Below are 24854 nucleotides of genomic sequence, written 5' to 3'. Positions count from 1 at the left end.
CGGCTCTCAGTGACACACAATCCAGAAACAAAGGGACCCACATCTGTGACAGCTAAGGCTTCTGAGCCCCATAAAACCGAAGGCCCGACAGTCCCCCCAGCACCGCCGCCACCAGCGTGATTTCGGCACTTACGCAATTTCAGGTATGTCGTCCTCGAGGCTGCTCAGCAACAGTGGGATGAGCTTGTGAAAGAAGGAGTAGCGGTCCCGCAGGGCCAGCAGCCAGCCCCCCACCACGCAAGCCACCGCCTGCCGCACCTACACGCAAAGGCAAGGGGAGGCTTCAGCCGGGCACCGAGAACGCAGAGGCGAACCGCGGGGTGGCGCTGGGCCTGCCGTGCACACCCGTGGGGGCCAGATGCCGGCCTGAGGTCCCAGAGCAGATCCGCTGTCCACACTCGGGCTTGGAGAAAACGTCAGGGCCACGTGGTCTTGCTGGAGCGAGCTCACATCCCTGGGCTGCGGCCTGACCCTCTGCTGGCTAGCGCAGGACCTCACTGCTGCCCTGGGCAACGTGGGGCGCCTGTGAAGTCTTCTGTGTGGGACCCTCCCGGCCAGGCTGGGCGCTCTCGCCGTGGGTGTTTAAACGGCTGACGGCAAGCCACCAGGAAAAGTGAGCCTGCAGAGGCCACACCGCCAAGGCCTCTGGTCCTGGAGCTCCAGGGCCTCCCGGCGAAGCCAGCAGGGCACCCTCAGCTCTGCTGCTGGTGACCTGAGAAAGTGACGTGCATGCCTCTGCCCACTTTGTCCACCACAGGGAAGAAACGAGCTTAGAAACACACGAGGTGCTCAAGGTCTAGCTCCCTGAGAGCAGAGCCTGAGGTGGGAATCCAGACACCCTAAATCATCATGGGAGGGAAGCAGGATGGGGCAGAGGCCAAGCAGAGATGTGGCTCGGCTGAATCCTGGGGGGCTCGGGAACACAATGGCACCACACCGAGGTTGTCCCACTGGGGGCAAGGGGGCCGACCGCTGGTGGTGTGTGTCTGTTGTTGGCTGGGGCTGCCAATGGGGGAGAAAGCACTCGCAGGGACTTCAGGTGAAGTGTGCCCCAGGCGGCACCCAGGTCAGGGTGCATGTTTAGGCACTTGGACTTGGGGTGGGCTGCTCAGCCCTGGCTCCAGCAAGGCAGCTAGATAAGCAGAGTGCACCCTGGCCCTGCTGCCTTCTCCAAAGCTTATTCTCCCTCCTGGAAAGAGAGAATAACAGGACACGTGCCACGGGCTTCTGGCGAGCAGGGAAAGCACCTGGCACAGTGCTTGCACGCAGGAGGCCCCAGGCACCTGGCTCACTCACCTGCCCGCCAGTGTAAACAACACAGACCGTGGGAGGCAAACAAGCCTGGGAGCAGGGCCCTCGGGCTCCTGCTACTGTTGCAACTTCTTGTATTAAACTATTTTAAAATAAAAAGTTACAATATGAAATAAAAGGGTGGTTATTATTAATGACATAAGCACGTCATTAACAACCAAAACCACAACTAAAGATCCCAGAGAATCTCAGCTATTCTTTCAACAAAAACATGCACGGTTAGAGAGGTCCAAGTACCTAGAAGCAACCGGACACCTGCAACAGCGAGGACTGACTTAGCACAGAATCATCTTTCCATGTTGTCCTCGTGCATGATCCTAGGGACCTTGAGGAGTTGCTGAGGAATCAAGGTGCCTCAAAGCTAATGTCGTGAGAGGCCCAAGGGTCATTATTTTTTTTTTAAGGATTTTATTTATTTATTTGACAGAGAGAGAGAGACACAGCGAGAGAGGGAACACAAGCAGGGGGAGTGGGAGAGGGAGAAGCAGGCTCCCCGCGGAGCAGGGAGCCCGATGCGGGGCTCGATCCCAGGACCCTGGGACCATGACCTGAGCCGAAGGCAGACGCTTAACGACTGAGCCACCCAGGCGCCCCCCGAGGGTCATTCTTACTGAAAAAGTAGCTGTACTAAGCAGCACCACACTTGAAGCTCAGCCAACACCACATGCTGGCGGCACTCGGGAGCCCGATGGACACAATCCAACTGCAACCCAGCCTGGCACCAGGCACTCAGGAGGACTCCTAACGAAGGTGATCCCAGCAGCTGGGGGGTCAGGGACCTGTGGGGACCCACAGGAACCCGTCTGACTACGCTCACCCGACACCCTACCCACGTGTCGGGGCAACAGGAGGGCCCCACACCAGGACAGTCACTCTGACATCCCCCAAGATCCAGGCTCTTTTGCAGATTGGAGACTTCTTGCGTCTCCCCTTCTGAGCTGGGAGAGCCTGAGGGCTGGCCTCCAAGCGGCTCCTGAGCCACACAGACGGGCCTCCACCAGCCTCAAGAAACCTGCCGATCCCCATTATCATGAGACAAACTACCCTTTTCTCTCAGCTCAGGAAAACAGCCCTGAACAGAGTTGCCAAGTAACAGTTTGACAAAGCAGGAAATCCATCAATTAAGGAAAAAAAAAAAAAGCGAAATGCACTCTTACTTTCTTGAGTCAGGTTTACTGATCCGGGGGTGTTGGGCTGGAGAACCCGTACACATACGATCTGTTAGATCAGCACACAAAGCCAGGGGGAAACACACGAACACGAAAGATAATTTTCCATTCTCCTTTAACTTGGAACGTCTCACCTCAGTTTGTTCAGTCAAGGATGAAAGAAATGTCCAGTTCTCATCAGGAGGCCATCTATTTCGGCACCCTGCCCTCAGCAGATGCTAATGATGCACCCCTCAGCCGACTCTTCATTCCATCCACCAAGACTCGACAGCAGCTCTGGGCACAGCCCGATGGAAGAAATCACCTTTTTGAAATTCACTCCCTTGAGCTCGAGCATTTCAGACTTTAGCGTTTGAGGGCTGGGGGAGGCAGGGGGAACTTTCTGACCAGCACCTGAGTGTAAATAACTGTCTCATGCGAAGTTGCTCTGCAGACACCACTCTTGTCCCATGCTGACCAAAGGCCTTGGATTTTAAGCATCTTCCATCATTTTAAGTAAGCCCCATTTTTAAAATAAAAAAAGTTTTAATAGTATCAACACAATATTTTATTAACAAGCCAATTTTTTTCAAATATATAGTATTCAAATTCTGTTAAAAAATTAGCAAAAGGGGCTTCAACTGAATCTGTAACATTTTTATTTTTCAAACTGAAAAGATTCACCATAATATTTACTAAGTGTGCAGCGGATGGGAAAGCCGCTGTATTTTTGTTGCTACTTTTCCTTCAGTCTGACATCAGGGGGCTAAAGGTAGGAAGTGGGAAGGGGGAGGTAGGAGGGTCACCACAACCAGCAAAGTGCACCCCGCACCTCATTTCCCCTGCACCCACATACGGATTGTTTTTTACCGATGTGGTAGAAATCTCATACCTGCTCCAACAAAAATAGCCACAGAGTGTAGCCCTTCTCTGATAGAGCAACAGGCTTCCATTTTTAAGATGTTCTGACTGGACCCAAGGATTCTGATACCTGCTCAAGTTCACTCAGGCAGGACTCCACCCCGCAGGGTCTGGAGTTTATAACATCCAATCCCACAGACTCTAAAAAGTCACTAGAACTGATGAGGGCACACTCTCCTCCTGGCATGCACCCCTCTGTCCCTACACCCATCATTCCTCAGCACCAGTGAAGTCCTTGGAGCTCATGAGGCTCAGTCCCCTGTGAGGGCTAGGGCAGGACCTGCTCATTTTTATGCATCACTAGGATGCTGGCAGAGGGCAGGTGCTCAGAAATGCCTGAGACCTGGCCTGGACACCCGCGGGGCCACCAGCAGCAGGGCAGGTGGGGCCGGCCGAGCTCCAGCTTGCTGAGCCTGGCTTTCCCAGGCAGGCTCCCACGCAGACACCCAGGCAGGTCACACATCCTAGGTGCTTTAGCAATAGGCCAAAGTGTTTTATCCAAACTACAAAGAGCACACACAATTCCAGCTTCTAACTGAAACATTATCACCTGCAATAATGCAGAGGGGTTCCTGAAGGTAAGGGTGACCCTGGGGCAACCGAGGGCTGTCATGGACACATATGACAATGGATCATGACATAACCCTAGCTGGTACTCTTCCACTCCAATGGTGCACACAGGAGGATGGGGTGGGCCTTTCTGGGGAAGCTACCTTAGCCCGCCACACTGGGACACCCCCTTTCCATGTCCTCAGACATGTCCTGGAGACCCGAGGTGACAGAGCTCCAGAGGGAGAATTCCAGGAGCTACACCACCCATGTTCTGCGCCCCCATGTCCCCTAGGTGAGCTCTGTGTCTCTCCTGCCCTGCTTCCCCATCTGTGAGATGGAGGTCATCACAGTCTCCTCTGCATGGAAGGACCACACAGACCAAATGGGTCCATTCAGGCAAAGCACTTAGAGGAAGTTACTTCCAGGTGGCCACTCACCATGTAGCTCAGGGACCTGGCACTGAGTAGGCACAGGAGTTGCTGGATGTTTCTACAAGTTGCAAAGCAGTGAGGACCTCACCTTCTGCACAGAGCGTGGTGGGATCCTGACACAGCCCTGGGCTGCAAGTGGCCCAGCCCCTGAAGTCCCAGCAAACATCCACAGAGCCCAGGACCACGAGGGCCCGAGAGCTGATGCAGACGCAGGAAGGTGGCGCATGACTTCCCTGCCCGCTTACGGTAAGGAACTTTGTGGTCACCCAGCATCAGCGTGAAAGGTGGTAGGTGGCAGCCAGACTGGATTTGAAACCCTACCTCAATCAGCCCTGGAAATTGTACAGGGCAAACCAAGTACCACTGGGAAGAAATGGAAACAAAAATAGTTTTAACAATGGAGTGCACTTGTTTTGGAAAATCAAGTAACAAGAAATAGTTGCAGCCCCAAATTTTGGGAAAGCCTGTCACCAAAGAAACATACTGTTGTCTTTGGTGGCACCAAAGAGAAAGCAATCAGCTGAAGACTTCCTCCGTCTTCTGTGGAAATGCAAACTCTTACCACCTAGGGTCAGGGCACCAAACACTCATGTTTTAAGCTCAACAGATATAAGCTATTCCGCAGTTAGTTATATACAGAGAGCTATTTACAGAGAGCTATCAATACAGAGTTATACTATTTACAGGGACCCATCGATTCACAGTTACACTGTTTACAGGGACTCATCAATACACAGTTACACTGTTTATAGAGAGCTATCGATACAAAGTTATACTGTTTATAGGAAGCTATCGATACACATTTATACTATTTACAGGGACTCAGTGATACACAATTATGCTTTTAAAGGGAGCTATCGATACGGAGTTATACTATTTATAGGGACCTATCAATACTTACACTATTTACAGGGACCCATCGATACACAGTTACGCTGTCTACAGGGAGCTATTGATACAAAGTTGTACTATTTACAGGGACCTATGGATACACAGTTACACTATTTACAGGGACCCATCAATACACAGTTATGCTATTTACAGGGACCTATCGATACACAGTTATGCTATTTACAGGGAGCTATCGATACACAGTTATGCTGTTTACAGGGACCCATCAATACACAGTTATGCTATTTACGGGGACCTATCGATACACAGTTATGCTATTTACGGGGAGCTATCGATACTTACACTATTTACAGAGACCCATCGATACACAGTTATGCTGTTTACAGGGAGCTACTGATACAAATTTATACTATTTACAAGTGCCTATCAATACTTAGACTATTTACAGGGATCTATGGATACACAACTATACTATTTACAGGGACCCATCGATACAGTTATGCTGTTTACGGGGACCCATCGATACATAGTCATGCCGTCTACAGGGAGCTTTGACATAACTAAGCTATTTACAGGGAGCTCCTGATTGATACACAGTAATGCTGTTTATAGAAAGCTATCAGTACGTAGTTACTACACTACTTTGAGGAAAACCATTTCATCTGCAATACAAGGAAGCCCCTGTCTTCGCTGCCCCTGCTCTACCTCAAGCAAGCTGAGACACTGTCCCAGTGAGGGCAGTGCTGTTGTTTTTCACTGGAATCCATTCTGGGCCTCACTTCCTGCAGCCAGGTCTCTTGTGAGTGCTGACCTACCACTCTGCCTTCTCCTCCCTTGGCAGAGCCCAGTTCTGCTCTGGGTCCCCACCTCCCATGCTGCGACGTGCTGACCCACCCAGCTGGCCCTGCCATGAACAGACAGACTGGTTCTTGGGTGGAGGAGGGTCCCTTTGTCTCTGCCTGTACCCTTGTTACAACTCAGGGAGACATGCTGAGGATGAACCCTGGCAAGCAAGGCGAAGCAGACATCCTAGGACGTCACCTGGACGCCACACCTGGACCCTGGTGCAAGACATCACAGACACGCACCTGAGTGGGGCCTTCTGTCCCGGCCCCTAAAGCCCCGAGGCGTACCAGCATCTTGCTGAGAGGCACGCCCAGTCCTGAAGAGGAGCCAAGACCACTCCCTCTAACCCCTCTGCCTCTTCAGGACTCCCAGAGCAGGTGCTAAGCGGCTCTAAACCTTCTGTGGATGAACAGGTATCGCAACCCTTCCAGTCCATATGTGCACACATGCCAGCAGGCAAAACTGCATCGTGAGCCCCACAAGTTGAATCTTATGGCATGTAAGTAGACAATCTGGCAATAAGCACATGAAAATATGCTCAACATCACTAATCATGAGAGAAATAGAAGTCAAAACCACAATGAGACACCATTTCACACCCATTAGAATGGCTATAAATTAACAAAAATCAGAAAATAAGTGTTAGGAGAATCTAGAGGAATTGAAGTCCTTATGCATTGTTGCTGGGCATTTAAGATGGTCCAGTCACTGTGGAGAATGGTTTGGTGGCTCTTCAATAAGCTAACGGCAGAGCTGCTATGGGCCCAGCAATCCTATTCCTTGGTCTACACCCCACACCCAAAAGAAGGGACGCTGGCCTCAGAGATTTGCACCTTCATGTTTGAATAGCACTATTCACAGCAGCCGAGAGGTGGCAACAACGCAGGTGTCCATTCATGGATGAAGGGGTGCACCAAATACGGCCCACCCACACCATGCGTGCCACTCTGCCTTAGAAAGGAAGGGAGCCCTGCTGCGTGCTCCAGCACGGGTGAGCCTCAAGCACATTGCACTCAGGGGAGGAGGTCTGTCACAATGGTCACTTATGGATTCTGCTTCTGTGAAGCAGCCTCAGCAGACACAGTCACGCAGAAAGAGGCTATCGGAAGTGGGGGGCAGGGAGGAATGGGGAGTCACTGCTCAATTCTGCTTCGGATGCTAAGAAAGTTTTGGTTGGTGGCAATGGTCTCATTACATTGTGAATGTACTTAATGCACTGAACTCTATCTCAAAAATGGTTGAAATGGCAAATTTTACGTTATGTACCTTTTACCAAATACTTTGAAAATAATGTAATGTTGGGGCGCCTGGGTGGCTCAGTCGTTAAGCGTCTGCCTTCGGCTCAGGTCATGATCTCAGGGTCCTCGGATCGAGCCCCGCATCGGGCTCCCTGCTCAGCGGGAAGCCTGCTTCTCCCTCTCCCACTCCTCCTGCTTGTGTTCCCTCTCTCACTGTGTCTCTCTCTGTCAAATAAATAAAATCTCTAAAAAAAAATAATGTAATGTATCAAAAACATTGAACGCTTAAATGAGTGAATTACATAGTATGTGAGTTGTGGCTCAATAAAGCTATTTAAAAGAATAAAACAAGGGGCGCCTGGTGGCATGGTCAGTTGTGTCCAACTCTTGGTTTCGGCTCAGAGTGTCAGGCTCTGTGCTCAGCGCAGAGTCTGCTTAGAGCACAGAGCCTGCTTAAGATTCTCTCCCCCACTCCACCCCTCCCACTCATGCTCTCTAAAATAAATAAATAAATCTTTAAAAAACAAACAAACAAACGAAAAACCCAGAGCGCCTGGGTGGCTCAGATGGTTAAGCGTCTGCCTTCGGCTCAGGTCATGATCCCAGGGTCCTGGGATCAAGTCCCGCATCGGGCTCCCTGCTAGGCGGGGAGCCTGCTTCTCCCTCTGCCTCTGCCTCTCTCTCTCTCTCTGACTCTCATGAATAAATTAAAAAAAAAATAAAATAAAAAAACCAAAGTACCTTGGAAGAAAACTCAAGTGTGCCTGTGGTTGGGAGGCCAGATAGTGCCAGACAACAGTCTCTGGTGTCACCGGACCTGGGCCCAGAGGCTAGCTCCAGCTGGGCAACCTTGAGCAGGTAACATAACCTCCCAACTGCAGGGGACGTGCAAGCTGCTGATGTGAAGGATGAAATGAGATGGTGTGTGGACAGCAGGACGGGCAGGCACACACGTGCTTCATGCACGCAGCCAACACTTCTACCATCAAGACAGCAGAGGCCACGCCACCACACCACCAACTTTTCAGTCCTTGGCCACCTCAGGACACTTCATGTCCCGCCGGCCATGTCCCACGCAGGGGCACTTTATAAGCACTCCGGAGGACTTCTGCCGACTACCACTGCTCCTCCCACCCCATGTCGCCAGAAGCACACGCTCCTGCTTCACTTGGCTCCTCCCCGGGGAGGGGGCCTGCCCACTGGGGCCTTCGCTCTGCTCCTCGTTGTCAGGGTTTGTGAAGTTCTATGAGTACATGTGGCCTCAGATCCATGACACAGCCTCTAAGCTGACTTCTGCCAACACAAAAGCCAGTATTCTGATCTCTGTCTGTCTCTCTGTGGGTCCCAAGGCCCCACAGAGTGACTACCCTGATCCATCCTTGCCCCCCAGGTTGGGTACCCCAACCACTGTGGCTTGTCAGGCAAATCTGCCTTGATGGATCGGCATATTAAAGACGCCTCTGAAACTGTGCTGTATACATGGTTAGACTGTTGTCCGAAGAGGAAATAGTCCTCTTCCATATTCCTCACAATTAAGAATAATGAAAATATTAAAACAATTCAACTCTCTCCAGTTTCTCAGAGACATGAACTAAGAACACCTTGTGACTAAAATAAAGATAAACGACAAAAGACATTTGGTGTAACAGGCTAATAGTTTTAAAAAAGAAAAAGGAGTGAGTTACAAATAGCATGCTTTTGGTGAAGAGGAGGGACCACCCAGAGGAGAAACTCCTGTTACCTGGGGGACATCATCGAAGAGCCTCTGAGCAAAGTGAGGAAGCACATCGTCTACCGACTTGCCGCTGCCGAACTGGATCACGGTGCCCGTGGCCTCAATGACAGCCACCCGCACCTTCCAGTGCTGGTGGGAGATGCTCTGCATCAGGGGGCCGATCAAGGACTCCGACTGCATGTGGAAGTGGTCTGTGAGACAGAGGAGGGCACCAGTTACCAGGCCTGCTCCCCGAGGGCCTTGGCCCGGCCCAGCACCGTGGACTCCCAAGAGGACAGGCCACCTGTGCCTTGGAACTTCCTCTCCGCACCCAGGTCCCTGCTGCAGGCATGGCACTCGGCTCAGGCCTGCCTAGCACAGGTTTGTACCCCTGGCTCTGGGAGAGGCACAGGACAGGCAGGGGACCCAAACAGCACCAAAGGGAAAAGGCTGGGGGCTTGACCCCATCTCAGCTGGAGGCAGAAGCTGTGAGGGAGAGTCTGAAGCTGATGATAGTGGCACTGGGTGCCTGAGAGGGATGCTGACCAAAGCAGAGAAATCAAGTCTAGAGGACACTGTGAAAGTCCCCACATCGGGTTTGCCTGAAGCCAGACACCTGGCGCTACCGTAGACAGCAGGGCCAACATTGCTTTGGGCAAAGCCATTCCACTTCCTATTTGTAAGGGCCTCCCAGAAAGTCGGAACCAGAATGTCTCTGATAGTCCTGGTCTTGGAGTTCTAACTTCAGTTCTGCCGCTGCTTGAGACCCATCCAAAAGATGGCTATTTCAGAGATGCTTTGGTTGACTTCTTTAACCCTGAGGTCCTCAGATCAAGGCAGGATATTAATCTACCTCTTCCCAGTGTGATGGGGATCCAAGAGAGGCCCCTCACCAAGAGAGGGCAGAGCAGGGAGATGATTTTGAGAAGGGAGATACTTCAAGCAGAGGCAACAGTCCTTCACTCAACAATCGGCGGGCACGTGGGCTGTGGGCAGGTACCTTGCTATGTGCAAGGCACACTGTCCTACACTTCCCAAACTTATAATCTAGTGAGGGAACATGCAAAGGCTGGAAGGCATGAGAAGCAGTCAATCTGGCTGATGCACAGACCAGGAGTGAAGTGGCTGGGGGGAGGGTCAATGAGAAATGTGTTAAAAGCTTGTAATTCCCAATGGCTGTGTCCAGCCCAAGCCTCACCCCCAGTTCTACTAGAATTCTACAGTATTTGAACCCAAACTTATGACTCACTATGGAAATCTCAACAGTCCCTAATGGGAAGGGCTAAAAGGAAGCCCCGTTCCTTTGTCTCCTGTCCACCAACACCTCCTTCTCCCTCATCCCTCACCCAATTCAACAGGAAATCCTGCCAGCTCCATGTTCAACATGAATCCATTTTTCTCCATCTCTATTAGCAGACTGTTCACCCCTACTCAAGTCCAAGCTAACCACCATCTAAATATGGATTAATTATGACCCCAACTGACCTCATTTCTTCTTGCCATCTTGGTAATCAATTCTCCATGAGCACCAGAGTGATCTTTTAAAAATCTGAATCTACGCCTCTTGAGCCCCTTCTCCACACCCTCCACTGGCTCTCCCCTGGATTTAATAATTTCAAACCCCCAGCAGCTCCCCACTGCCCGCCCTCCTTCCCTCCAGCCACCTTGACCTCCTTTTTGCTCCTCAGATCTGCCAAGCTTATTTCTCAAAAGTAGTTTCCTCCTGACAACCGATCACTGATCTTCAACTTAAATGTTCTGTCCTACAGGAAGCCTTCCCAACGGGACTAAGGAGAGGACTCCTACCATTGCAAATCCCAGACTGAGGCAGCAAGGAGAGGTAAGCGCGGCAAGATTCTGCAGAAATGGCTACTTAGAAAAAGGGACTGTCCTGATCAGATTAGAGTTTTTTAAATAATGGAAATGGATTAAAGGAAAACAGGAGAGAAGCGGCCTCTCTCCATTTAAGACAGCCATCCAACCCAAAGAGGGAAGACAGGTAGACTCTGTCGAGAAAGGGGGATGAGAAGTTAAATACTGCAGCGGTGTTTCTGAAAGCCTGCAACCACAACCGCCTGGATTAGTCACCCCGGCGAGGGGCAGTTATCGAAACGCACCGCATCCCAGACCCTTTTAGCAATTTCAGCGGTGGTTTCCACGAATCTGCATTTTGAGAACCACCGGATCTCAGAGAGCGGCGGCTGCTTCCGGGGTCCAGGAGGGGCCCACCGCTGGCGGCCGCGCCTCTACCTCCCCGCGCCCCCGTTCCCGACCCCGGCGAGAGGCGAGCACCTGGCGTAGCGCGCGCCAGGCCCGCGGCGCACTCGCAGCTCTCGCGGCGCACGGCGGCGAAGGGGTCGAGCAGTGTGCAGCGCAGCACGCGCACCGCGTCGTCCAGGTGGGGCGCGAGCGCGGGGCCGCCCAGGCGCACGGCCAGGCTGAGCAGCTGCACGAGCGCCAGGCGCAGCTCCTCGCAGGCCTCCGGCGGCCGGCCGCGCGCGGACTCGGGGCCCGCCAGGCGCGCGGCGAGCGCGGGCAGCAGGCGCGGCAGGGCGTCGCGGGGCCGCGCGGCGCGCCGCAGGCCCAGGTCCAGCAGGTGCGCGGCCAGCGCGCGGCAGCCTTCAGCCGGGTCAGCCAGGCAGCGCAGTAGGCGCGGCAGCAGCAGGCGCGCCCACGGGCCCTGGAAGGCGGCGGCCGCGGCGGCGGGGTCGGCGTCGGGCGCCTCGGGCCACGCTGTCTCGAGCGCGCGCTGCAGCGCCTCGAGCGCGCGCCGCCGGCCCACCTTGCTGTCGGCCTCCAGCCCGGGCAGCAGGCGGCTCAGGGCGCGGCTCAGCTCCGCCGCCTCGGCCGTCTCAGACGTCTCGGCCGCCTCGGTCGGGCCCCGGGGCGCCGCTGCCTCCGCCGCCACCAGCGCCGCCATCTTCCGCGCGTTGCCCGTCGCCCGGGGAGACCGGCGCTTTCACGACGGCCGCGGTGCGGATTGCGGCTCGTCTTCCGGTTGGCTCCGAACACAACTTTATCGGCAGCTCCGGGCGCGGACAGGACACTTCCGGGGCGGGTTGGGGGCGGGGAGCCGGAACCGCCGGGGTCCGTACGGGCGGAGGGCTCAGTCTAGAGACGGGAGGTACAACTCTGAAGTGCACGGTCCTTAGGGCGTGAATGGCGGAGGAATTTGGTGTAGACAGGTAAGGCTTGCCCGTGAAATGCCAACACAGGCGACTGAGAGGGTTGGTGACAGTTGACTCCGCGAAGGCGGTGCGGGGAGAGGTGTAGGGGGATGGCCGCGGGGGCGAAGGCCCTGGGGTGGGGGAGCGGCATTGAATTGTGTCCCCCAGAGTTCCTATATCGGAATCCCAATCCCCAGGGCTTCAGAATGTGACCTTATTTGGAGATAGGGCCCTTACAGGGCTCATCGAGTTAGAAATAGGTCATTGGGGGGCCCTAGTCCACTGTGACGGTGCCCTTCTAAAGGGGGGGCTTTGGAGGGGCGCGCAGTACCCAGGGAGACGCCGTGAACGCGGATGTCGGCCTGCAGGCCGGGAGAGCGGCCGGGAGCAGACTGCCCCTTGCAGCCCCCGGAGGCACCAGCCCCGCGACACCTTGATCTCGGACTTCCGGCCTCCAGACTGAGGAAATCAGCACCCGGTCTGCCCCGGGAACTGATGCCGGGAGCATCCTGATGCTGTTCCAGGAGGCGAAGAGAAGCTCCTCGTGGCGGGAGCAGGGATGGGAGCGGGGAGGCGGGCGGGTCAGGCCACCGGGGCCTTTTTGTTAACAGGGACTGGAGGAAGGTTTCTGGGGTGGGAAAGTGGGCCCCATCAGGTTTGCGTGTTTACCAGACTACTTTGGCTGCTATGGAAGAGGAGATGGGAAGAAGGACTCAAGGCTCTTTGAAGGCTGAGGTTCTGCTCAAGGTGGGGAACAGCAAACACGCGACATGGGGAGGCTTCCTGCCCCAGGAAGAGAGGGTGCAGACTCGCTGCTCCTTGCCCCTTCCTCCAGGTACCACTGAGTACCTTGCCGGTAATTCAGCCGTGGATGGGCAAGGGGCTCTGATTGCTGCAGGGAGACTGGCTGGCTGAGGTCCTCGGGGCTGGGTGGTGGCAGCACAGTGGGTTCCCTGGGTTTTCCTGTTCTCTCTTACAGCTTCCCAGAACAGGTGCCGGAGAGGTCTGCAACCCAAGCCGGAACTGCCTGCAGGCCCCTGGGAGTGTCATTAGAGTAGTCCGTGATGTTGCTGCCTCGCCGTCCTGGAGCGTAGCCACTAGGCCTGCAGGGCTTTGGACCAACGCCAGTCCCTGCCGTGAGCACATGCCCTAGGTAAAGCGTGCAGTCACAGTAAGTGCAGTTCCTGATGTGACTCTCCTGTAGCCCTTGTGGTGAGCACGTCCCCCTGCTGCCCAGGGCCCACCCCTGGGCGCCTCTTACATGAAGCCCCTGCAAAGCTTACCAAAGCCCCACTCTTTTTGGTTTGAATTGACCGATCCAGCCTTAGCCCAGAAACCCCAAAGCAGTCCATGCACAGACCCTCTCTCTGCCTACACCCTGCCTTGATCTCCCCACGTGCTGTGCCGTGTACCTTCAGGACCTGTGAGTCATAAGCTTCTCTGTTCCGCTTTCCCACACAGTCTTTGTGGACACCCCAGCCTCCATCTAACAAATGTTAATTTAACTAAGTCACAGCACAGGCAAGAAAACTGCAAGAAAAGCCACCTGCCCACAGGACTTGGGGAAGGGGAGACCCAGCAGAGACCTAGCCACACCTCCACCCCACAGTATGCACCAGCATCGAAGCCCCTGCAGGCCCACCGACTCTTGTAGTGCTGACGGGCAGTTTCCTATGCAGGGGCAGAGTCCATGCAGCCCAGTGTCTTCCAGCTTTCCACCTGCTGGCACGGGGAGACCCAGGACCAGCAGGTGCTGCCCCGCTCCCCCCACAGCCAGAAGAAGAAAGCAGACCAAGAGGGCGTTGCCAGGGCTGTGAAATGAAACTCACTGGTACCATGAGCCACAAAAGTAGGCCAGAATCTACATGCTAGACGTAAATAGGGCAATTTTCTGTTAAAATAGTAGATTTCAGTAATGCCGGAAGTCTTCTGACATGATACGCAAAATGTTCAGGATACGCTCAAAAATGACTCAGGAGCCAAGAAAACCACTATTTGGCTGAAATGACAATTAACTGACATAAATCCCAGATAGATCAGATGTTAGAATTATCTGACAAGGATTATAAAGCAGTCATGAAAACGCTTTTAAAAATCATTTATTAAGTCTTGGGGTGCCTGGGTGTCTCAGTCGGTTGAGCATTGACTCTTGCTTTGGCTCAGGTCATGATCTCACGGGTTGTGGGACTGAACCCCGTGTCGGGCTCTGGGCTCAGCCAGGAGTCTGCTTGAGGATTATCTCCCTCTGCCCTTCCCCTCCTCTCTCTCGTGCACGTGCACTCTTTCTCTCTCTCACTCTTTCTAAAATAAATAAATATTAAAAAGATGTATTTATGAGGTCTGTTGAAACAAATGAAAAAAAAAGTCTCAGCAAAGAAGTAAAAACTATGAAAAGAAGCTGGATGGAAATCATAGAACTTAAAATTATAACAGCCAAACTAGTATTGTATCATCAGTGGACACAGTGATCACCGTACCTTTGGATGGACACAACAGCAGAGGGGAGACAAGGGGATAGAATCAGGGAACTTGAAGGTAAAACAATAGTGTTTACTCCATCTAAGTGACAGATCAAATGGACCAGATAGAAGGAAAAGCTGAGAGACCTGCAGGGCAGTGATTTGTGTCACCAGGGTTCTAGAACAAGAGGAGGAAGAATGTGGGCTGAAGAGATATTTAAAGAAATAATGGCTAAAAACTCCCCAAATTTGGCAAATGACATAAACCCGCAGATTAAAGAAGCTGAGCAAGCCCTAAATAAGATAAGACCTCTAAAAACCCAGACACATCATAGTTAAACTTCTGGCAACTAAAGACAGAAGAAAAAATGCTAAACATAGCTAGAGAGAAACAATGCATCACCTGTGGAGGGACACCAACGTGGCTGACAGCAGGTGTCTCATCCTAAGTCGCAGAGGCCGGAAGGAAGTGGCACATTGTTCAAGTGTTGAAAGAGAAGTGAATCCCACCAATGGAATCATCCTCAAGAATGAGGGAGGAATAATGAAATTTTCAGACAGAGGCCGACAAATAGAATGTGTTGCTAGGAGGCTTGCCCTTGGTGAATGATTAAAGGAAGCTCTCCAAAAGGGAAGAAAGTTGTAACAGGAAAGCAGGGACCCTCAGCAAATGAAGAACAGTAGAATGGGTAAACATGGCAGTAAACATGACTGACCACCTTTCACTTCATAAGTTTCTTTAATCGTAGCTGATGGTTGAAGCAAAAGTAACGACACTGATGTGCTCAGTGTATGTGGAGGAAATATTTCTTTTCTTTTTTTTTTTTTAAAGATTTTATTTATTTATTCGTGAGAGACAGAGAGAGAGAAACAGAGGGAGAAGCAGGCTCCCCGCTGAGCAGGGAGCCCGATGCGGGACTCGATTCCAGGACTCTGGAATCATGATCTGAGCCGAAGGCAGACGCTTAACCATCTGAGCCACCCAGGCGCCTGAGGAAATATTTCTGATAATTATATTTGAGAAGCGGGAATGTGAAGGGATGCAGGTGGCAGTAAGGTTTCTATACTGCACTCGATGTAGCACAACTTCCATAGGAGGGGACCCCCAGGTGCCACATGTATGTGGTGGTGTCTAGAGAAGCCACTAGGAAACTAAACACAGCAGTACAAGCAAAAACATTAAGTGGAATTCCAGAGGCCTGTTGGAAGATCTCATGGGGCACAAGAGAGGGAACAAACACAAATAATGAAATAGTAGATGGAAGCCCTAATCTGTCAATCACTTTATTTTTTATTTATTTACTTTTATTATTTTTTAACAGACACAGAGAGAGGGGGAACACAAGCGGGGGAGTGGGAGAGGGAGAAGCAGGCTTCCCGCCGAGCAGGGAGCCCGACGCAGGGCTCGATCCCAGGACCCCAGGATCATGACCTGAGCCGAAGGCACATGCTTAACGACTGAGCCACCCAGGCGCCCCTATCGATCACTTTAAATGTAAGTAGTGTAAACATACCAGTTAGAAGACCGAGATTGGCAGAGTGAAGAAAAACTATGACCTGACACTACGTTGTCTAATATATACTAAAACTCACTTCGGCCACAATGACATGGGTGGATTGAAAGTAAAAGGATGGGAGAGGATATATCATATAAACATTAATTTTTAAAAAGCAGATTATAGTAATATCAGCCAAAGTAGACCTCAGAGCAAAGAAAATTTCTTGGAAAAAAGAGGGACATTACCTAATGATGAAGTGATCAATCACCCAGGAAGATCTAGCCATCCCAAGGATACATGCACCAAACGACAGACGTTCAAAGTATACAGAAGACTTCATATGAGGACTTCCCTACCCATTCTCAGCAATTGCTAGAATTACTAGACAGACACTCAGCAAGGATATAGAAGAACAGCACCATCAACTGACAGGATTAATGGAAATTTGTGGAACACTCCACCCAACAATAGCAGAATACATTGTTTTCCAGTGCCCATGGAACATATTCCAGGATAGACCATATCCTGGGCCATAAAACAGCCTTAGTCAATGTAAAGGGTTGAAATCACACAGAGTATGTTCTCTGACAAATGGAATCAAACTGAAAGTCAGCAGAGAACAAGGAATGCTTCAGACGTGGAAATTCAACAACACGGTTCTACTCAGAAATACAAAGGAATGAACTGCTGATATACACAACAGCCTGGCGACTCTAGGGAATTATGCTAAGTCAGACAATCGTTGAAGGGTGACTAGCATGATTCCACTTACATGGCGTTCATGAGCTACAGCTCCGTGTTCTCTGGGGTTAGGTGCAACCATGAAGGTGCCTACAGGGCAGCTACGTGTGGTGACAGTACTTAAGCATCTTGGTGATGGGGGCTACACGGATATTTAGGTGGTTTTTAAGATTGATTTATTTATTAGAGCGTGAGTGGGGGGAAGGGGCAAAGGGAGAGAGAGTGTGTGCGAGCGGAGGGAGGGGCAGAGGGAGAGAGAATCCTCAAGCAGACTCCATGCTGAGTGTGGAGCCCAACTCGGGGCTTGATCTCATGACCCTGAGATCGTGACCTGAGCTGAAACGAAGAGTCAGACACTTCACTGACTGAGCCACCCAGGCGCCCCCAAGTGTTGATTTTTTAACCCAATAGCAAAATATACAGACAAATCTGAACCCAGTAACAGAAAGAGAATAGTGGAGGTTAGAACAGGATTGAGGGAAATAGAAAAACAAACATACAATAGAGCATATCAATAAAACCAAGAGTTTGTTCTTTCAAAAGGCCAATAGATAAATCTGTCAAGACTGGCAAGGGAAGAAAATGAGAAAGCACAGAATAACATATGGAGTGTAAAGGGGTTATCCCTACAGGTTGTGAGCATTAAAACACACCAAAAGGATCATATAAGCCACTTTATCCCTCCCAAAGTATATGAAATGGAGGATTCCTAGGAAAATGTGATTAACGAAAACTACATAAGAAGAAATAGGAAGGCAGGAGAGTCTAGTACCTAGTAAAGAAACTGACTTTGTGATTGAAAAGCTTCCCACAATAATGGCTGTAAGCACATGTGCTTTAGTAACTGTAAAACATTTAACTAGGAAATAACTCTCATCCTAGACACTTCTCCGCAACAGAAAGAGGAACCATCTCCCAACCCGTTTTGTGAGGCCAGCATCACAGTGACAGAGACATTACACAAAAGGAATATTATGGATTGACCTCTTTCATTGAACACAGATGCAAAAATCCTAAACAAAATATTAACCAACTCAATCTGGAAATAAGGAATTTAAAAAGAATACATTGAGTTTATTCCATGAATACAAGGTTAATTTAATGTAAGAAATTAATGTAATTTACTGCATTAAGAAAAACTGAAGGAGAAAAATCACGGGATCATCTCAATAGGTGCAGAAAGAGCATTTGCTGCAACGTGACACCTATTCAGGATAACAGCTTAGCGAATGAGGAATAGAAGGCACAACCACAACTATCCCGTAGCTAATGTCCTATGAGATGCAGTGGACAGGTTCCAAAGATGGCCACTGACATTTCTCCCATGCCGCACATGTCCAATGTGAGCTGGCCTGCAGACCCACCTTGGCCCCTGGAACGTGGCAGAAGGGACGAGAGCCGTTTCTCTGCCCAGCACTGGAGAGAGCCGGCAGCACCTCACACCCGTGGGAAGGGCTATCACTAAAAACACAAAAGACAGCAAAACAAAAAAAACCACCAGAAAGTGACAAGTATTGGCCAAGACAGGAGTAATTGGAAACTTGCTCACCGCTGGTGGGAAGATAAAACCGTGCAGCTGCTGTGGAAAACAGCCTGGCAGTTCGTCAAAAAATTAAGCCTAGGACTCCCGTATGATCCAGCAGTTCCGTGTCCTGCTACGTAGCCAGAAGGTGTCATGCAGATACCTGTGCGCCCATACTCACAGCACCGAGAGTCCATCGTGGGTGATGGCGCAACACAGCGTGGTCCGTCACACGATGGGCTGTAATTTAGCCTTAGGAAGGAAGGAGTGCTGACGCGGGCCACAATGGGGACGGACCTCAAAAGCACAGTGCTCAGTGTGAGAAGCCAGACACACAAGACCCCGTATTGTAGATTCTACTTCTGTGAAGTCCCTGATGGTGACACAGTGGCCGGGTGGTGACTGTCTTCTGGGAATTCTAGAGGCCAGAGGGAGAGGGCCGAGCCCCCTCAGTGAGTTCAGGGAGGAGCTAGCAGACCCCTCTCCTTCCCCACCTGCTCGAAGCCGCAGAGATGCCTCGCTGGAGGAGGCCATGTTCCAACTCTCTAAACTGAGTTTGGAGTTTCCATTACTTCCTAGTCCTGGACACTTAGAAAGACTGAGTTGACACTGGGTTTGTATCTTAACATAACCCTAGAACTTTGAAATTCTCTCTGTTTGAGCCAAAATGTGATGGAGCTGTCCAAATGTGTATCTAGAGCAGGAACAGAACTTCCTCCACTGAATAAATACTAAAGAGCCAGGAAGAGGTAAGGAAAAAGTGATTTCCAAGTCTGTTCCGGAGTCTTGCTTGTTCACTGTTCTGGTGACATATATTTTAAAGTGTGTCATTTAAGTCAGTATAATAAACTGATTTTAGCAGACAGCATGTAGTTGGTTCATTCATTATCTCATCCAACAAATATTTATGGGGTGTTCGACATTTCTGGGTGTCCTGTGAGGCACAGGGATACAGCGGTGAGTCAAAGCAGATGCATTTGCTTCTCATGGAGCTGATGGCCGGGAGGGAGGTCATTGATCAAATGTGACAGACGGTGCCCTCGAGCAGTGGGACGCGGAGCGGGGGTGCAGGCGCCTCCAGGAGAGACTCTGGAAGTGGGGTCCGAGGCGCTGGAGCTCAGCAGGCACAGAGGAAGGGAATGCTGGCCTGGGGACGGAGGAGAGGGCGGGGAGTGTGGGACCTCGGGTGGCCTGAAGATGTCACTGGCTTTGCCTCTGGACAGGTCTGAGGGGGCGAGTCAGGAGGCAGCGGGAGAGACAGGAGGTGGTGGGGCCTGTGGGCAGGGCCAGAGTTACTTTGCAGAACCTGCAAGATTCGGGGCTGAGGGGGAGGGCGGTGTCCGGGGCGCTCCGAGTTTCTGGCTTGGGTAACTGCACAGACGGCCCTTCCTTTCCCAGACGCACAAACACGGGGTGGCGGCCAGCCTCGCAGGGCGGGAGCGTCTGCTTTGCAGCTCGCGGAACTGGAGGCAGGCTCCGGTTTTCTAACGCAGTGTCGCCCCTGAGTCCGCAGCCTCCGCCTGTCGCCGAGTAATCTGGGGACGGTGGTTTCAGCTCTGTGATGGGTGGGCCTGGTCGAAGGCTGGGGCCTCGCTGGGAGGCGGCGACGCGGGCTTCCTCGTGGCTTGGTGGGTGGGCTCCAAAGGCACCCACTGTTGCCTTTTAAATCTGGCCTCAGGCTGCGCCGTCACCGGCTCTATGAGCCGCACAGGCCCACCAGGGAAGCTGAGGAGGGGTCGGAAGCTGGGAGCACTTGGGAAGGCCACTGCCCGTAGGTCCTACCAGCTGGGCCTCACGCGTCATGAACCGCGAGCCTCCAAGACTCTCCCAGCGCCCCGGGGCCCCTGGCGCTCTGGTAAAGGGCCGTGGTCAGCACCTGGTGCACACGCATTGAAGCATCTGCCTGGTTTTGGTGTGCCAACCCCCCATCTGGAGACCGTCTTAGTCCCAGTGGAGCATGAGGCCAACTCTTCCCCCACCACTGGCTCTCACTTCCTTGGTAGCTGGTGAAACCATTCCTGAGGTTTTGGGGGATTCTGTGGTGTGAACTGGGCTCTTGATGTTCACGGTTCACCATTCAGCGTTCTTGGTTCCAGTCAGTCAATGACGACTCTCCTGTCCTCCTTCAGGCTCCCAGAATTTTGTTAAGGTCTTCTCTGGGTCCTTCCAGTCCTTGAGGGCTTGTGCCTTTAAAAACAAAATCCCTTTGGGGCGCCTGGGTGGTTCCGGCTCAGGTCATGATCTTCGGCTCCTGGGATCGAGTCCCACATCGGGCTCCTTGCTCAGCGGGGAGCCTGCTTCTCCCTCTGCCTCTGTCTCCACTCGTGCTCTCTCTCTATCAAATAAATAAAATCTTTTAAAAAATCCCTTTATTGTGATTTTATTGTGGTTTGTGGAGTGAAAATAATGGGTGTTTTGAATTCCCCGTCTTTTCCAGGAAGATTTAAAAATTTTAATAGACAGAAAGTTACTTTTGAATAGGTAATACATGCATTTGGTGTACAATAGGAACGGCACTCGAGGACATGGTCACTTTAGGACTTCTGCCCTCCCTGCCCCTCAGGCCACCTCTGTCCTTCAGGTCTGGCTAGAGGTATCCTGTGCCCAAATCTACATGAATCCACGTGTGTGGATTGTAAAGTCCCTTTTTTTTTTTTTTTTAAGGTTTTTAAATTTATTTTAGAGAGAGAACGCGTGAGCGGTGGGGATGAGCAGAGGGAGAGGGACACGCAGACTGCACTGAGTGCAGAGCTGGACACGGGGCTTGACCTCACGACCCTGAGATCATGACCCGAGCTGAAACCAAGAGTCGGACACTCAACCGACGGTGCCCCCCAGGCGCCCTGTAAAGTCTGGTAGCATGCACGCCAAGTTTCATAGCATGGTTTTTGTTTTTTGTTTCACTTAGGAACATACGGTGGAGCTAGGTTAGTGTTGGCTCAGAGCTGCCGTGTCCTTTTGAACAGTTGGGTGACACTCCACTGTCCGAATGCGCCGCTGGATGTCTCATCAGGCCCTTGTTGATGGATACTTAGTTTTTCCTCCCACTTTTGTTATTTCATGTGTTTCTGTGCACCCGGGCAGGCAGATACATTTACCCGCGACCAGAAAAATGCGTGAGGAAGGATAGTCACCGCAATATTGATTTTTTATCACGTTATCGATAAACCCAGCGACGTGGAGTTGCTGGGATGTGTGTGTTTGAATCTGGGCTCTAGGTCCTCCGCATGGGAGTCCGAAGAAGCTCTGCTGGAGCCGTGTTTGCAAGGCCCGTTTCCCGCACTCTACCCGCACAGACTTGGGCCAGCCTCCCAGAGGCACAGGGCACCTCCGCGGACTTTGAATTTGCACTGTTCTTAGTTTGAGTGTAGCTGGGTGTCGTCTTCCTCTAAGGAAACCAGCCCTTTGTGATAGGTATGGCAAATACACTTCTTGTTTTGTTTTATTTTGAATGTGTGAGGGTTTTTATGCACAAAGTTTTCATTTTTATAGAGTATTTGGTTTTTACATTCACGGCCCCTCGATGTCGTGGTAGGACAAGGAAGGCCTCAGGTGTCCCGAGATCGTAAGACATTTCCCAACGCTTCTTCCATTGCTTTTATATTTAAGTCCAGAGGCACAGGTGACTTTATTCTCCCCAAACTAATTATTGAATTATTGTTATCCCCGCAGATATGCAGTGCCGCCTTTATCACATACAGAATCCCTGTAAATACTGGTTTGGGTTTATTTCTGGGCTCTTTGTTCTGATCCCTTAATGTTTGTTTGTTCCTGTGCCAGATTCATAGTATTTTAATTCCTTTATCCCTATAATGTATTTTCATATATGGCTTTTCTGAGTATTCACGCCTCCTCCTGTCTGAGTCTGTCCAGGTTGCCGTGACAGGGACACCACACGCTGGGTGGCTTATGAACAACAGACATTTCTTTCTCCCCACTCTGGAGGCTGTGTCCGAGACGAAGGGCCTCTTGTGATGTCCACACGCCGCAGCAGAGGCGAGGGCGCGCTCTGGGGTCTCAGTCATGAGGGCACTGATCCCATCTGGAGGGCCCCGCCCATGACTGACTCACCCCAAAGCCCCCTCCTAGCACCCCAACGGGGTTAGGGTTTAAGCAGGAGTTTTGGGGTGACACAAGCATTCAGCCTATAGCATTCCTGCAGTGGTTTCCTCCTCGTCCAGCACCAACCCAGACACAGGGCTGGGCTCTTTCCCGGATTCCCCCCGTGACAGGCTGCGTGCCGGTCACCACGAACTTAGGGGCTTAAAACAATACACACTGATGATCTCGAATGTCTGCGGATCGGAAGTCTGGGTCCTCTGGTGGCTACACTCGAGGCAGCACCGGGTTCTCCCCTGAGGCTCCACGGGGTGTCTGCTTCCGTGCATGCTATCGGGACGCTGCTGCCGGGGGCCACACCCCAAGGCCACACCAGGGAGCGTGCATGATCAGAGTTCGCTGACATGCGGTGGCAATACTGGTGTGAGATTTTACGTCTCAGACCTACCTGGTGAGCAATGTGAAAGCTGAAAATTAGCACTGTTCTTATAACGTCTCCTGCTGCCTCCTCCCCGGGGAATTTCTCGCCGATGGCAGTTTCTTCGGAGGCGTGGAGCTTGAGGGGTGGTTTCCGCCTCTCCCTCGCCTTCTCTTCCTCTGTAGCTCACCTCTCTCTTCCCCTGTGGCCCCGTCTTCTGCATCCCTTCAGGGCCCTGCCCGTGTGTACTGGGGATGGGACTTAGATCTCCCCCTGAGGAACGGCTGTGGTCCTGAGAATAATGACCACTGGTGTTCACGGTCACTGGACCCCTGCTGCGTGCTCCTTCCTGTACCCCCTGCCTCAGGTAAAAGCTGCACGTGAGTAGCATCTGCCTGTTTGAGATGGGAGGGTCTCTTCCAGGAAGGTTCTGGCTCCCAGGTGTCATCCCAGAGCGAGCCCTTGGTAAGCAGCAGTCAGCCGCCTCCTCCACCCTCTGCCCCCTCAGGGCTTCTGCGCGCTGCCCAAGGCACTGTGCGCACGGAGCGGTCCCCTACCAGGCCCATCTCAGACCACGATACTCTGCCACCTCTCCAGAGACCCGGGTTGGACGAGTAGTCTTCCTTTCTGCATCGCAGAGAATGTTTGTGTTTGTCTCCGTACCATGCAGACTGAATAAAGAATACAACGAGCAGCGCCCATGCCCATGTGCTGCTCTCGGTATCAAGCCAACAGACTCACATAGTTCTTGTGTGGCACTTGCCACGAGAGCTACAAAGTCCAGGGAGCCCCACCCTGTCTGGAGGTGCGGTGCCCCAGGGAAGTCTTCCTGCAAAGGAACACTCAAGTTGAATCTTGGTGGGTAAACTGGAGCGGGCAGAGGCAGGAGTCTGGGGGTGGGTAGTGGTTAGGAAAGAATGTGGCTTTGAAGTTGGGTCTTTGCAAGGCTTGGTTGCCCAGGTTCTAGGGGTGAAATAAAGCCCCCCGGAGCTGGGGAATGTGCATAGGTGGTCCTTCCCTGCGGGCGGAGGGGACATTCTCAGACAAGCACGATTTATTGGGTAACCTGATACCAGTGGTATGTTTTCGGTGGAAGGATGTGGCTGCTCAGACACCCTACGAAAGCCAGGGTTTGTCACTATCCAGTGGGGAGGCGACCTGTGAATGCCAGCATGGTGGTGCCCGTGGTTTTACAACCAGCTCTGTGAGGGACATTCCTACCACCCTCACGTAAGGGCACTGGCTACTGCTGCCAGCCTCCCCCCACACTGAGGGCAGGGGCTGGGAGGCAGAAAGGAGTTCCCAGCTTGTCTACCTGCGTGTGACCTGTCCCTTTCCCTTCACACAGGCAGGAGGAAGTTGGGCAGCGCCAGCTGTGCCGCAGGGGCATGGCTGCAGAGGCCGGCCACGCTGTGGTCAGCCCGCTTCTGTGGACAGGTGAGTGTGGGAGAGGTGAGCAGATGCCTTCCGCTTCAAGGCCTGAGCTCCCTGTCCCCTCTCCTGGTGCTTAGACCACTCTGTGGAAAGGGCGGGGACTCCCAACTGACTGAGATGAAGTTTCTGCCACCACCTGCTGGAACGGGGGCAAAGATGACGTTGGGCAACAGGGACAGGAGACAGTCCTCCTTTCTGCAGGTCTGGGCTTACAGATTAGGAAGTCACCCCAGGGACTCCGCAGGCCTCAGGGACCTCATGGACCCTGGAGGATGGAGGGGAGAATTCAGCATGACCCACTGATTTCCCACTGGGGCATTGGGGTGAAGCTGGTGCCCTTAACTAAGAAAAGGAAATCAGCTCACCTCTCCCTGGGGTGGCCTGGGGCCCTCTGGCCACCTCTTCTGGCCCTGAGCTGGAGAGTGGGGGCCTGCAGACATGTAGATGAACCTGCCTGGGGTGAGCAGTGGGGGGTCCTGGACATCACCCTGAGATGCGCCATCACATGGTCTTCAGTGGCGGGGGTGGGGGGGTGGGGGGGG

The 24854-nt window shown here is 52.3% G+C and overlaps 1 protein-coding gene and 1 long non-coding RNA gene across 2 annotated transcripts in view; one reads left to right on the top strand and one right to left on the bottom strand.

Moving 5' to 3' along the window:
* Window positions 1–11963, bottom strand: part of DNAAF5 (dynein axonemal assembly factor 5) — a 49084-nt gene extending 37121 nt beyond the window's left edge. The window contains exons 1-3 of the mRNA XM_036105570.2: window positions 11306–11963; window positions 9041–9225; window positions 134–258 (exon numbers count right to left, since the gene is read on the bottom strand). Of these exons, the coding sequence (XP_035961463.2) occupies window positions 134–258; window positions 9041–9225; window positions 11306–11933 (938 nt within the window). The 5' untranslated portion in view covers window positions 11934–11963. The remainder of the gene's footprint in view (window positions 1–133; window positions 259–9040; window positions 9226–11305) is intronic.
* A 108-nt stretch (window positions 11964–12071) lies between these two features.
* LOC144382195 (uncharacterized) lies at window positions 12072–19264 on the top strand. Its single transcript, XR_013448639.1, has 3 exons — window positions 12072–12198; window positions 13160–13333; window positions 15962–19264. It is a non-coding gene; the product is annotated as an uncharacterized LOC144382195 (long non-coding RNA).
* Window positions 19265–24854: the final 5590 nt, after the last annotated feature.

This window comes from Halichoerus grypus, chromosome 6 (genome assembly GCF_964656455.1).
Source record: "Halichoerus grypus chromosome 6, mHalGry1.hap1.1, whole genome shotgun sequence".
NCBI lineage: Eukaryota > Metazoa > Chordata > Mammalia > Carnivora > Phocidae > Halichoerus > Halichoerus grypus.
Note: the sequence above shows the minus strand (reverse complement) of the source record. Positions and strands in the feature narration are given on the sequence as shown.